The sequence below is a fragment of the Anoplopoma fimbria genome, chromosome 15 (assembly GCF_027596085.1).
Source record: "Anoplopoma fimbria isolate UVic2021 breed Golden Eagle Sablefish chromosome 15, Afim_UVic_2022, whole genome shotgun sequence".
In the NCBI taxonomy this organism is placed as follows: domain Eukaryota; kingdom Metazoa; phylum Chordata; class Actinopteri; order Perciformes; family Anoplopomatidae; genus Anoplopoma; species Anoplopoma fimbria.
The window spans coordinates 5427994-5442639 of NC_072463.1; the positions used below are offsets into that span (position 1 = coordinate 5427994).

Sequence of the window (14646 nt, forward strand, 5' to 3'; positions counted from 1 at the left end):
GTGTAACGTACATGTTCAAAACCACGGTCTGTTTCTTGTGACTACTCATCATTCACATAAAATCACAGAATTATCTGACAAACTTAAAGTGATCTTTGTCTTATATTGGATTCTCCTGAGACAAAATGTCACCTTATGTAGCATTTTATTATTCATTATTCTTTCAATAAACACACTAACTTGACATTTCCAGACAACATCTACTTTTAATCACTAAACTTTCAACATTAATACATTAAATACATAAAAAAATAAAGTGCTTTCATCAAAAGCGTACAGCTAAGGTTTGATATTGTTGTATTGTACAGTAACATGAAGTGAACTAAAGTAAGAATTGGGTGATACTTATATTTCTCTTAATGTCAACAAATACCATGAAAGGACCAAAACCAATAGTGAATTGATTCTACTACAAAGTCATATATCGCTGATTTCTCAATTCATTGTTGTCCAAAAACTATTTAAACATATCACTCCCTAAACAGACCAAATGTCTATTAATCCTCATCTAAAAATAGTCCCTGAAAACACTATTTACTCCTGTTTAAAGCGGCTAAAAATGGTAAATCGACTGTCTTCAGATAACCCACTGTACCTATCTTCTTAGCACTAGACAGCAGACAGACGCAGTTAGCAACTAGCTGGCAAACATAGCGGAGTATTTGGCAGGTTAAGAGTCAAATTTATCCCTCAGGAGTTGGTGGAGACCAAAACAAAGCTAAAAAAGAGATTGAATATTGGATTTATGTTCACAACTGTTTGCTGACAAGTTGCAATATCAACTTAAAAGATGATGATAATATTGGTTCACAACAGCAAACAAGTGGCCAAAACATTCAGTTATTGCAGGTTTAAGTAATGTTTGCTGAACAATAGTGCTTAGCTGTTTTAGGAAATTACAGAGCCTTTTAAAAAAAAATGAAACAGTTGTTATGACTAGTATTCAAAGATTTTTATGTCTTCAGTAGGAACCAATGAGGCTGAAAAAGTTCACAGAAATGGACTTACTGAGTGTTAGTTTTGATCTGTTTATAAGTTTGTTGACAATAAGAAAAGTATAGAATATCGTCAGGCTTATCCTTTAAAATGGGGCTTATTTACAGACTGATAACATACAGTGATTTTGGCTTTATGGTGACTATCTCTGCTTGTAAACCTTCTATCTAACTGAAACAGAGTGACAAGTTTTTCCCTAAAAAGGCATCTGAGCTACATATACAGCATTATATACAACTAAATGCTATGAAGCTGACTTTGTTGTCAGTTAAGCAAAATGCTCTACAGTTTTTTCTTAATTCTATCTACACACAAAAAACCACCCCAGAAACTTCCAGCGATTAGACTTTGTTCGAAACCCCTATTTACAACCGAGCACCTGAACAGTGGGAATCTGGCGTCTGAGGGCGTTCAGAGCACGTTCAGTAGTTTAAAGTCCGGTCTGTCGGAGGCGACTGTGTCCGGCTGTGGAGAGGAAAGCGGGCACAGCTGGACCTGCATCACGAGAGCATCACGTCCGTAGAGTGTAGAGTTGCTCCCGAAGGCTTGCCATCGGTGTGGACTGGATGTTGCATGAATGTTAGTTAGAGTCTGATGGTGGCACTGTCATCAGTGTGTGAATGGGTGAATGATATGTAACATACTACTGATTGTAAGTCTGCTAAATGACTGTAATGTAATGTAATGTAATGTAATGTAGAGAAGACGTTCGGAGAGAAGGTTCAGACAGTGCTCAGCCGATGCCACGCAGACACAACTTTCTCTGGGTGAGCCATCATGTCCTTCCACAGCTCCACTGCTTCGGGGACAAGGCTGTCGAATCCCAGCTGAACCTGCAAGAAACATTGGGAAGGCAATAATTCCTCAGTTTGTTGCATTCAATCTTTTTTAAAGTCTACTACACAACATGCTTGTGTATGGAGATTATACCTGGAGTGTCCTTTTAAAGCTTCATGTTTTTCTCTATCCTTACTTGGTCTGGTGTGACCAGTAGCTTAGTGATTAACTCATGGTAGCAAACTTCAGTTAGAACTTATTTTATCACTAAAATTAAAGATTTTACTGATTTTATGATTATCACAAAATAAAGGGAAAAGTGTGCCAATATCCTGCAATTAGTAAGTCTTTAAGGCAGATCATTTCCCTTTTGTCAATATATATTGATATAAATTATGCAGCTGATGCTTTGCGCAGGTATTAAATATCTTAACATCCTTCAGTTTTTAATGCCAGGAAGTTAATCAGTTTGCTTTAGGAGTATTTTATCCATTCTTGGATGGGAAAGCCTCTGAAACGGATTAAGATAATGGGATGATTTGGTTGTGTTAGCAGCTCCTTATAGCAGAAAAAAATGGCATATAAAGAATCGATTTACCAAAGAAATATTTAAACAGTTAGATAAATAAGTAAAAAGAAAAAGAAAACTTAAATTGCAGATGTACAGACTGGTTTATAAATTGTACATTTACTTTATTTGACTCTTAATCCAACATGGACAATAAATGACAACTTGGAAAACTTCCTCTTTTGATAGAGATCATGTGACACTATGATTGAAGGAGAACTACTTAATAGACCTTTAGGTGAGAAATGACAGCCCTCTATCAATGAGGCCTACACTGGGAAATATTACAAACAATAATAAAAGAGTAGGGAAAAAAATTCCTTCAGAATTAATGATTAAAGGAAAAGTCAAATATAAAACTTGGTGTCAGGACAACTCACCTGTCCAAGACACTGTTTCCTCCTGACCGAGCTCCGGCTGTAGAGTTTGACCGTCAGCGAGCAGGCGTGGTCTAACGAGGCCAAGAGGAAGTGAAAAGTCTCCGCCCACTTACACTGCCCCCCCGAGGACTTCAGGATGCGAGTCTTCTTCTTCATCACCACCCGCCCCAACTGCTGCATCTCCACTTTGACGAAGAAGGCTTCAGAGATGGAGACGACAGTATGTCAGTCACACAGAAGTCAATCTTTTACTTTTTGTTGTAAAGCATTTCACATTAGACCTTTTTTTTTCCAGTCACACCTACCTTGGGTGAGCGGTGAGGAGGATTTTGGGAGGTTTTGGGCGGCGAGGACCTGGAGCTGGATGCGTCCGTTGACTGGTTGAAAACAGGTTGTGAGATGCAGCTCAGCGTGGCACACCTGAAAGATAAATATTCAATTACATATTAATAATTAAGATAAGATAAGATAATCCTTTATTAGTCCCGCAGCGGGGAAATTTGCAAAAGTTATGCGCCCAACGTGGGGCCATAATAGTGTATTTTACATATATAAACTAAGACTCTTCGAACTTTTAACACGAAAATCTATTTTCATGTCCTCATTGGTGTTTCTCCTAAAAAATGCATTTCATTTTAGTGTTCTTTGTGAAAAAATCACTAAATATGATTTCTTTATGCATGTTTGTTATAGTTCTTGATTTGCCAAACAAGATTATATAGGTAAGTAGGCTGTCAAACTAAACCTGAAGTACCCAGTCTCCTAATAATGAATGAAGATTACATTTTTGTGACCCCAATCATCCACTGATTGTACAAGAAAAATGTACGACACGATATGAACATATGTGTCATTTATTATGTTTGTTTCCCTTTTGCACATAGCAAGCAGGGCACTGCTCTCTGCATGTTTTGTTTTTGGAACAGATTTCTCAGTGGCCATTGAGCACTAAAGACATCGCCAGCAATAAGTAAACATGTTGTTGTTGAAGATGCATCATACACCATCAAGTTTGCAGCAGCTGAAGGCTTTCAGAGTTTGACATTTTGTCCACTGACTTTAAAGCTACAACAGTTTGACCTTTAATTATTGGCCAAAAAGATGTAAAAAATAAGAAAAAAGCTTGAACGTCCAGGTTATGACATCGAACCACTAGTTTGAAGTGCTTAATATTTTGACCTTTAGATACGGCGCTCCACCAAGTCAATTATTTTCGTCTCCTCGACAACAGAACAAAGTGGAGAACTGTGTTCCTTCAACAAGTCAGAGATATTACATTTGACTTGAAAAGGTTGATAATTACACTGTACAGTCATTTATTAAGGTAGCAATTCTTACATTCTTCAACATTTTTCTTATTAAATTCACTTCTAAAAAATGACTAAACCTTTTTTGTGTGTTGCGCACATAGACATATAATACAGAGCAGATAAACACTGTGTCATCCTTCTAATGTTGATTTCTGTGTGTCGTAGCATTGGGGATTTTGTTCATGGTCCCCAGAGGAACTCTCAAAAAGTGCTGCATGGAATGAGTCCTAAAAAACGGAAACAAGTCTTCACTTTAGTAACTCTTGGTTTCTCGTCTTGAAGTCAATGGTAGTATTAATAGGTTTATGGTTAGATGACTGAAAGAAGGTCTGTGGTTAACACAAGCTTAAGAGATTTGAACGTTTTGTAAGTTAGTAAGTGGTTGCTAACAAGTTGCTAAGTGAGACAACAGAGGTTGGGAACATAAACCTCCATCACGCCAAACACATCCGCCTTTACAGCCTCATTGTGTTTATACTCGTTTGAAATGTAAATGGCATTCCTTTGTGAAGATATCTTGCTGGAAAAAAAACATGTATATTAAACATTTGTTAGTCACAAAGCTTATTTTCTGCAATAATCTAAAGTCCAAGGGAAAATTCCATCTGGCTTTTTGTTGAGGGAACCAGTGCGATGCTAACTTTTTGGTTGGACTACAAAAATACATATTCCCTGTAGCACTCTATGAATTTAGGGATTCCTTGACTTCCCTTTAGCATAACCATGAGTTTGAAATCTGAGCCTTTCAGTGAACTATCAAGAAATATGGGATGGGTCACCATAAAATTTGTCAACCCCATGACATTTCCTCTAGCGCTGAACAAACCATCAGGTGAACAAATACCTGACAAATGAATGGAATTGACATCAGCCTCAGCTTCACTTTGTGTTCAGAGCTAAATGCTTAACCCTAACACGCTAAACTATATTGGTAAATATGTTTAACATTATAGAAGCTTGTTAGCATTGTTATTGTGAGCATGTTAGCACGCTGATGGTAGCATTTAGCTCGAAGCATCAAGTCCAGCCTCACAGAGCTGCGATTGTTATATGTACGATTCATCTTGGATAACCAGCTGCTCTGCTTCTTCTCGAAATGCTGCTGATATTTTTCTTGTTCAAGACTTCGAAGAGTTCAGCTGTCTTGACCCTTAAGAGCTTCAAATGACTGACAGTGATTTGGACAATTTGTGCCTTTAGTGTCCACAAGATGGATAACTCACTCACTGAATCAAATCGACCGTCTGAGAGATGAGTCACCGTCGGTACCACTAAGTGCAGAAACAGTTTACCGTCACTGGCCAGACATGCATCCATTTATCAGGAAGACCGCTCTCAGATGTTGAAATGGTTTGAGGTTTGACCTACTTTCCATGTCAGCACTCTGCTTTCTTCTCTCAAACAAAAAGCATGTTTCCCAAATTTCCCTTAATAATGAATCCCCTTTCTCTTTTTCCTGAGATTATGCATGAACATAATGTCTGCCTCAACATTCCCCTGTTAGGGCCAAGAGTACGGTACATGCCAGTGGGCTACAATGCTTCATGGGGACAGTTTTATGAAGCACACACAGTGCTTTGTCCCGACTGTGCACATACAAAGGGGTGATAAAAGACGGCAGCCAACAGAGGAAACGGTGGAGAATAAGTAATAGAAGTCCTGGATATCTCCACACTGCAAGTCATTCCTCTTGGCCACAACAACTGGACAGCAGGTAAGACACACTCAGCTAACACTGCTGACTTTGATTGTCTTAACATTTAGGACAGACATTCATTGTAATCACTTCGCTGATCCTTTGACTTTTCACCAAGCAATAATCATTAGATAAAAATTCCTGAATGACCAAATAGAGTGCTGTAGGGATGTAATGTTTTTGTAGGCCAAACAGGAAGTGAGCATCGTGCTGGTTCCACCAACAAAAAGCCAATGGCAGTTTTCCATTTGATTTAGATTACTGCAATTGCTAAACGGTGCTAATGATTATACTAATAAAAAATACAAAAAAATACATTCTACGAGTTGCTTCTGGTTTGAGATAATAATTCTTTAATTCCTGACCATAGGCCTGACTCATAACACGTGAAGTGAACACTCACAGAGGATTTGGACGGAGGGTTGAGCTCGAGCCAGTGCTCTGCCTCATCAGGGCCGAGCTGTCGTAGGGAGAGGACGCACTCAGCCACCGTACGTTTCTTTGAGCTGTGTGTCTGAAGTCGCAACACCAAAGCACTGCAGCGCAACTGCTGGAGACGCAGCGCAAACACGAAGGTCTCCATGAAGGAAACATCCTAAAGAGCAGACGGAGCAGACAGTAAAATTGGATGTTTTTCCACAACTCTGATGCAAACTGTCCATCTGGAATAAAAACTCTGCAAAGAATAGTTCAACTCTGTATACAAAAGTTGTTTTATTAATAGTCCTTCACTTAAAGTGCAGAATGAAATCTGAGCTACGAATTTGTAAACATGAACGTTAAAATATCAGGTTTTAGACAGCGGTTATTACCTGACAGTAGTCCTTGATTGAGCTTTTGAACTGTATCGGTTTAGGGATGGTGATGATCCCTTTAAATCCAATCTTTTGTTGTTCCACTCCGTCTGGAACAAGGTTGAGGTCCGAACACTGATAACGAAAGATGGAAAAGAACATTTGAGTTGAGGCAGGTCAAATCTATTTTTAGGCCACAGGTTTGGGTCAAACTGTTCTACTTGGCATAAAAAGGACATAAATACAAAACAAGAGAATCCAAAACCTCTGATGTATCAATCCTGTATGTATGAGGTCATGTTTTTATTTCAATTGCTTTTTTTATATATTTCTAGAGACTGTTTATTGTTTACTCTTTTCTATTTTTTTTTTTTTACAACCTTTATTAAAGCATAATATGCTCCATTTATGCGCCTGGGAAAAAATGAATTTTTGACATAATGTCACACAGCAAGAATATTTGTGTGACCCCAGTGTGCTACTTGTCCATCTGAATGTCCCTATGGATAGTTCAAGTGCAGCACTGCCAAAAATAACCAAAACCTGATTATTAGGTGGGGAAAAAGGTGCCCCAATTTTTCATATTTGCCCCTGATCATCGAGGAATTAGTGCACGTCTCTGCATTAAAGCCTTATAAATGTGAAACAAAAAAAATGTATATAACAAAAAGAGTGATTGTACAAAACAAACACACTGTAGATGTTGCCTTTTGCATGAGTGCAGTTTCACTGATCACTGTGTTTCGGCACCAATGAGTAAAGTTCTGTGTCTTCAAAAAACAACCTTTCTCTCCTGAGTGTCGGAGCCAAAGTTAATAGAGCGCTGAGAGGAGCTAACAGAGATCTGTGTTCTGGTCACACAGAGGGTCCATTGAGAAATGCTGCAGAGGAGCACAATGGAACTGCTTGTGTTCATGGCTCTCCTCCTCCTCACAGCATGTAACCTTACCTGAACCATGGTGATCCACACCTGCTCCAGAGCCTCCTGGTAGTTCACTCGTACGCACACCTTCCCCAACTCACGCTCGTCCCCGGACAGGGTGATGGAGTCTGTAAAATCACCAGCACAACAGAAACATATTATTGGATGTTATTGGATGTAATGGTGAAGCTATACGAGTGTTAAAAGCTGACATAGATGGAAATTTATACACTTTTGCACCAAATTAATTCCATAATCAAAGATTTTTCTTATTTATTTTGGTTCTTTTTTTGTGAATACCAAAGCATTCATATGCCAATAAGTTTAGAGGTATTATAAAGTAGATAGAATTTTACCCAATCTACTCTTGTTATCTATTAAATCTACTTTAGTTATGCTTTATGCCCAGATAACAACAAAAGGCAGTTTCAGTCCATTTGCTAGGGAACAAAACATGACAAACAAAACAGTAGTGCATTCCTGAATTTGCAGCAGAAGGAACATAAACAGCGGCATAAAAACAATTCTCTGGGCAATATGGCCGACATCTTAACATAAAAAAGTCAACATAAGAGAAACACTTTTGATTTATCTCGTATTATTACTAAGCTGCTTCTCCTTGTGGAATAATACAATCTTAATGTAACAAGGTTTATCTCTGAAGCTCAATGGTAGACCTTAGTGATAACATTTGCAAGTCATTATTGTGTCTGCACTTTCATGACTGTACAATGCAGAGTGATCTTAATCAGACTTACTAGAAAGTATAAAAAATGGGAAATTGTTTGTAGACAGAGACAAATGTTTTTTAAAGTTACCCAGGCTGCTTTCAATGGAGCCAATCATGGAGGATGTGCTGCTGAGGACGCTGGAGACGGAGTCAAAGCGCTGCAGGAAAATCATAACACACATAAAGATAGTCAGCATGGCATGACAGATTCATTATTATTTTCCATCGAATCGCAAAACTTCATCATTTAACAATAGTACAAACACGCTTTCGACTTTGTGAGGCTGTAGCTAAATGCTAATGATGTTAAGTAGGTGTAATGTTAACTATGTTTATCTTGTGTAAAATTGCTAACAATTGCTAATTTGCATAAAACTAAAGTACAGGGGATCAAGGTTATTTTAATGCATCCTCTGGGGAACATGAATGTCTGTACCAAATGTCATGCCAATCCATCCGGTAATTGTTGAGAATTTTCACTCATAACCACAAATGTCAACCTCCTTGTGTCGCTAGAGGACTATTTTATTGTAAAAAAGTTTTTGTAAAAGTGACAAAAAGTGACAAAAAGTGACAGACCAACCAATGTTGCCATCTGTAATAAAACACACATAAGATTCTCTCAACTCCTGAGTTTGAAAAGACTGTCTGGTTCTTATTTCTTTAACCTACAACTTTTTATTTCACACCTTCATTCAGGAAACCCCGGTTTTATTTGTTTACCGTCACATCTTTAAGCAAAGGTGCTGTGCCTTTCATGCTTTCATTTCTAAATGCTGTTTGCTCATAATGCTGCCAAGCTAAACATTTGGGCTACTTGACATCCAACAGTACACCCACTGCATGTTGCTATGGATAATAAAGATGTCAACAGAAATGAAAGGTGAGTAGAAATGTATCCGTGTTGTTTCACAACAAGCAAAACAACGAGTGTGTTGCTTTAACGTTGCTCTTTTGTGTGTGTCCAGAATGAGACATTAAAATGTTTATCAAGGTTTTGGGCGAGGTGTTAGTCAGTAACGCAGCCTGTTGACTGGCACACTACACCACATCCTTTATAGAACAAAGAAATACGCCCCAACTTACTCATTCTTTTTCTTATTGTATTACTGAGCAAATAGCACTCAGTCCAAACCAATCAATGGATTAATCATATGCAGCAAACAGAGATACATTCAGGGACAGCTGGAGGAATGAGTGCTGAAGCTGAAATGTATCTCCTGTGATTTTACCATCACTTTAAGATTTCAAATACCTGTCAGATCATTTTCAGAATGAGTCACAATGACTTCAGACATCTCTTGAGAAGTGTTTTTTGTTATTTTAATGACTCAAACAACTTATTTGGAGGCCCAAGTGAGACATAATCAATAAAATACACAGTTAAAGAGATTTTAATTTCAGTAAGGCACTTAGTTTAATAAAGTTATAAATAATACATTCGAGTCTAAAAAAACATGTAATGGCAATATACTTTACCCTCAACCTAAGATGAATTAGTATACAAAAAAAACCATTTACACACATACATTTTTTTTCTTTACCATTTATCAGCTGAAGAAAAAAATTAAAACGTAATTTATTTCACTTATCTAGTTATCTTTAAGGACCTGTGTTTAGGATTTTGCAGGATCTACTAGCCGAAATGGAATATAATATTCATAACTATGTTTTGAATATAGTATAACCACCTGAGACTAAGAATCTTTGTTTTCATTGGCTTAGAATGAGCTCTTCATATCTACATAGGGAGCTGTTCCTCTTCATGGAGTCCACCACGTTGCATCGCCATGTTTCTACTGTAGCCCACGACGGACAAACCAAACACTGGCTCTAGTAAGATTTGTATGTAATGATTATATTTTGGGATTTTGGGATGAACTGTCCCTTTAAATATTATTCATCTCCCATTTTCTACTCTTCAGGATGGAAAGACTAACTTTGCACCTTAAATCCAAACGCCAGCTTGTGAGGCTAGTTTGTCGTATGTTCCTCTGTGCTGCTGAGGACAGTGGAAACTATAAATCTATATTTAGTCTTGGGTTGACACAGGGTGAGAAACGCTGACTGAATACAGATTAGATAGTGAACAGTCTCACCTGCATGTGAATCTGAGGGCTGGACAGATCAAACATGGAGCTGCTGAGTCGCTGCTCGGCGCCAACCTTCAGAGGCCAACCTGGAAACAAAACATTGACCCACAATTAGACGGTTCAATTAAGTTTGTCTGTAGGTGTCTGGCATTAAAACATTCTGTATCCTTATATTTACAACACTATTATTTCTGAATAGTTGTCTATTCTTTTTTTAAATATTTGTTTTCTTTATTGCAGTAATACATACGCAAGTAAAACATAAATATAACAGAAACCTACAACTGCAAAGAGAAGGATAAAGATTACAACTACTGATGCAGTATACAGTACTATTTGTTTATAAAAACTTTTATACAATAATCTAAATTACTGTCAATAGGATTAAACAGTGTCTATGTCTTTACTCCTAAACCTAATACATTTTTCACATTTTCCGTTAACCTCATCTTCTTTCACTTTTAAAGAAGTAGTCCTTTTTTCCATCACAAATATTTTCTATACTATATCACAGATTGGTGTTCATTTTATATCTAGGAATAGGTATATAATGATGCATATGCACCTAGATATCTAGACAAACGTGTTTATCAACATTATTTCTTTCAGATTACATAACTGCACATTATGAATATCTGCTCATCACTTGTCGGATTTTGACATTATTTGAATGAAACATCAGTGATTCCCGTTTTTGATTCTCAATTTAACTTGTTTTTGTATTTGAAAAAATTTTTGCGTGGATGGAGGTGTCTGCTACCTGGACTTTGTGGACCGGTGTCTCTGTTCTTCAGTGTGTCTCGGCGGGTCGATCCGGGGGAGAAGTACTCGGTCAGCTGACCCTGATGGAAGCTGGACTCGGGGCTGTAGGTGAACTGACTGGAGCCCAGCAGCTCTGCTTTCCTCTCTGCATACGTGCAACGGGCTGAACCTGCAGACAGAGAGCAGGGCTGGAGGTCAACATGCTTTTCCTTTTGACCAAATGATTCTTTTTCAGTAAACTAAAAGACTGCAGCCATTCACTTAGAAACAGGATATCCTGGTTCTTGTGTAATCAAACGTCATACGGCAGTAACCCTTTGAGCTGATTTTAATGAAACTTCGATGCATGAGGCATTATGGCACTTGGCTTTGGGTGGAGTAAAATGTGTCAGCCAGTACAAACTTTACATTAACCTAACCCTATGTTGAGGAAAGATTACACGTGTTCTTCCACCATATGTATTTGTACTCCAGGCTTCAGCAGGCGGGACAACTTGCCCACTGACTAGTTGTATAGGAATTAAATGTTTTAAAAATACCTATATCTTACATTGGATGGGGAACTTTCTACACACATCCTGCCGATAAATGGCCTGATGGGGGCGCTGTTAAAGTGAAAAAATATCGCACAAAGTTATTTTGTGTATTTAGACCTTTGACTCATCAAGCTATCAGACATCTGGGAAAATTTCAGGTAAAAAAACTTCAAGAAATAGACAGAAATTAGGCAGCAGAGAACCAACCAACTGCAAATGAGTATCTACAGTGTCAGGTTTGTTCTGGCATTGGAAGAGCAAATGTTAGCTAACTAAGGCTTCACAAGAAAAGCAGTCAGCTTTGAAATCTACAAAAGTAGACAGAGTTGTCTAAGACACTTCAGAAAACATTTGAATATTATGTGATTTATTTTTCTTCTATAAAGCACCAGAGAAACAAAAAAGAAGCCGTTTTCAGCCATTCAATTTGCCAGATATGAGCCAAAATGTCCGATTCTCGATATGCACATAAGCCCAAAGCTCATCTGACTGGATGCTGCTAAACTGATTTTCACACTGAAGTCCACACCCTCAAAATCCAGCCAATCCTGGCAGCCCTAATGTACCAAATGAAGCAGTAGCAAAACCACAGAACTTACATGTTGTGTGTTCAATGTGGTTAGAGACACTGTGATGATGGGTATGACATAAATTGCGAGCCCAACCTTTAAGTCAACAGCAACATCTAAGACAGGTTTCTACATCAGTGCTCATTGCAGTTAATTTGAACAGCCAGCTGATGTTATTTTTCAGTGGGTACCTACTCTGCGGCCCAGACTGTAAATTGGGGAAGCGTGAGCCTCTTGGTTGGATGTATGAGGCCTTAAAGGTCGGCAGGACGAACGGCACCTCTTTGCCATCCGGAGGCAGCTTGGACAGGAGGTAGTCTTCTGAGACCCCCTTTCTCCCCCCATCCGGCTCCCATCCTGACGCCTTAGGAGGCATCTTCAGCGCGATCACTTAAAAGAAAAATCACACAATCAGAAACAAAACACTCACATATCAGAGCTGTCTAACAAGCAGCTGTGCAGGACGCCAGTCTACCTTGGGTGTCCTGCTCCCTCCCCTTCTTCTTCGTGAACTTCTTGCAGCAGTCTTTGAGGCACTCCATGGCTGCAACTGGAAATATTTCCATAATAAAAGAGTAAGTGGAGGTTTAGAGTTTACACAGTAAACACTGATACCAGAAGGGTTGGAAACCTTTTTTGGGAATCTAATCAGGAGTTGATAACACTCAAAATACTAAAATGTGTTATGTTGCCTCCAATGGTGAGCAAAAGTCCATAAATGAACTTTTTGATATTATCCCACCTTCTGTTATATTGACCCTAAACATGTTTTTTTTTAGTACCAAATTTTGTCATAGAACCCCAAATCAACCAAATTTGGCATTCAATTTGACATAATCCCATTTTTTGTAGTAGAGTGGCTCTATCAGATTTAGCAAAGTGTACCAAACATCTGTTGTCATGATCCCAATTTTTATCTAGTTCAATGCATTGCACCCCAATAATATATAATTTCATAAAACCCACAAATGTTGTAAAATGCCCCACTATAATTCCCCCTATTTGTTGATTTCTATGATCGCCAAGTCTTTTAGAGGTCACCAAAATCTCCAAAATATGCACAGACCAAAAATTTTTATAATCCAAAATTTTGTTATAGTGCTCCCCCATTGCTAAAATGTGGTATGGCGATCAAAAATGTGTTCATATATTCCCCAAATTTGTTCTAAATATCAAAAATTGGAAGAGCACCTTCAAATGTAGTTGTTCAAAATTTGATATATTCCTCAAAATAGTTTTAATTCCTCCCAAATCCCCCCAAAATAGCTATTGAGTTCACAAAATGCGTTCATTATATCACATTATTAGTTATAGTACCCCAACAATCATGGTTTTGAATCCCATAAAGGTATTGTTATAATCTTAAAATGCCTTATTATCTCAGAAATACTTTATTTCTCTGTCATGGCTGGGAGGATATTTTTGGGTTATAATAAAACTTCTTCAATACAAAGCTAAAAGTAGAATATTTTAATTCTGTTTGAGGAATACCTGTCAAACTAACAAAAAGTAAACTGAGTTTGAACTATTTCATTTCCTCACAACCAACAGTCAACAAACACTGCTCTGTGCTGCGGACATATGAGGGCATTTTACTAATTACATCAAATTGCAAATCATCAACTATTACTTGATTACACATAACAAAAGCAGTACAAATGGAAACTTACCCGTGTGATGTTTTCACTTTCAGAGGATAAACTTTGCACATCCGGCAGTGCAGTTGTCTCAGGGCCGACTGGAGAGAAATGCCAGTGAGCTGTGCAGGTGTCTCTCTCTCTCTCTCCTACTCTCCCTCCTCTCTCTCCCTCTCTCTCCCTCTCTCCCTACTCTCCCTCCTCTCTTTCTCTTCCCGGATTGCCACTGTGTGTTCGCACTTCCTTCCCCGAACAGCCTCATGAGCTGTACTCAACCGTATATCAACACGGTCTTCCCCATCCAGGTCCAGTATGTCTTTATTTACAGACTAGTTATTCTTTTTAATGTCAAATCTCCCATTGATAAAATACGGTATGATGCTCCAAATAAAGTTTATTTCTTGTTATAATGCTAAAAAGTCTTAATGTGCATCCAAATCCCCCAAACTTCATGTAATACCCCCAAAGATTGTGATGTTTTTTGGTCCCTAAATCCTCCACATTTGGTAAAGCACCACCAAATTGTGTTAACTGATATAATATAATCCCAAATTTTGTTATAGTGCTTCAACATTGCAAACACTGACATGGTGCAACAAATCCCCTGTATTTGGAATAGCTCCCCACAAATATGACATTAAAATCTCATATTTAATATAACCCCTTTATTTTTGTTATTTGATCTCCCCACAATATTATATTATATTATAATCCAAGAATTTGCTGATCAAGGAGTTTAGGAGCCTGCTCATGCCAGGGACGGTTGTGTCATGAGGACACAAAGACATTGTTATTGAGCGTCCAAATCTCCCAAGCGTCAATATATGTAAACTGATAAAATCCAAAGGTTTGGTTAAAGCGCTCCTACATTCCCAA

General features: G+C 38.1%; 1 protein-coding gene across 1 annotated transcript; it reads right to left on the minus strand.

The window, feature by feature from the left end:
- Nucleotides 1-195: 195 nt before the first annotated feature.
- On the minus strand, nucleotides 196-13863 carry LOC129103592 (tandem C2 domains nuclear protein). Its single transcript, XM_054614128.1, has 12 exons — nucleotides 13804-13863; nucleotides 12609-12683; nucleotides 12329-12523; nucleotides 11027-11197; nucleotides 10273-10352; nucleotides 8262-8331; nucleotides 7471-7571; nucleotides 6540-6656; nucleotides 6131-6322; nucleotides 3027-3141; nucleotides 2722-2921; nucleotides 196-1829 (listed from the first exon to the last, which is right to left on the minus strand). Exons 2-12 carry the CDS (start codon nucleotides 12673-12675, stop codon nucleotides 1719-1721), a joined length of 1419 nt encoding a protein of 472 aa, XP_054470103.1. The 5' UTR covers nucleotides 12676-12683; nucleotides 13804-13863; the 3' UTR covers nucleotides 196-1718.
- Nucleotides 13864-14646: the final 783 nt, after the last annotated feature.

Coding starts and splice junctions, on each gene's coding strand:
- LOC129103592 (XM_054614128.1), bottom strand. CDS start 12,675: ATGGAGTGCCTCAAAGACTGCTGCAAGAAGTTCACGAAGAAGAAGGGG. Junction 8,332..10,272: donor GCCCTCAGATTCACATGCAG/GTGAGACTGTTC, acceptor ATTTTCCTGCAG/CGCTTTGACTCCGTCTCCAG. Junction 6,657..7,470: donor TGTGGATCACCATGGTTCAG/GTAAGGTTACAT, acceptor TTTCGTTATCAG/TGTTCGGACCTCAACCTTGT.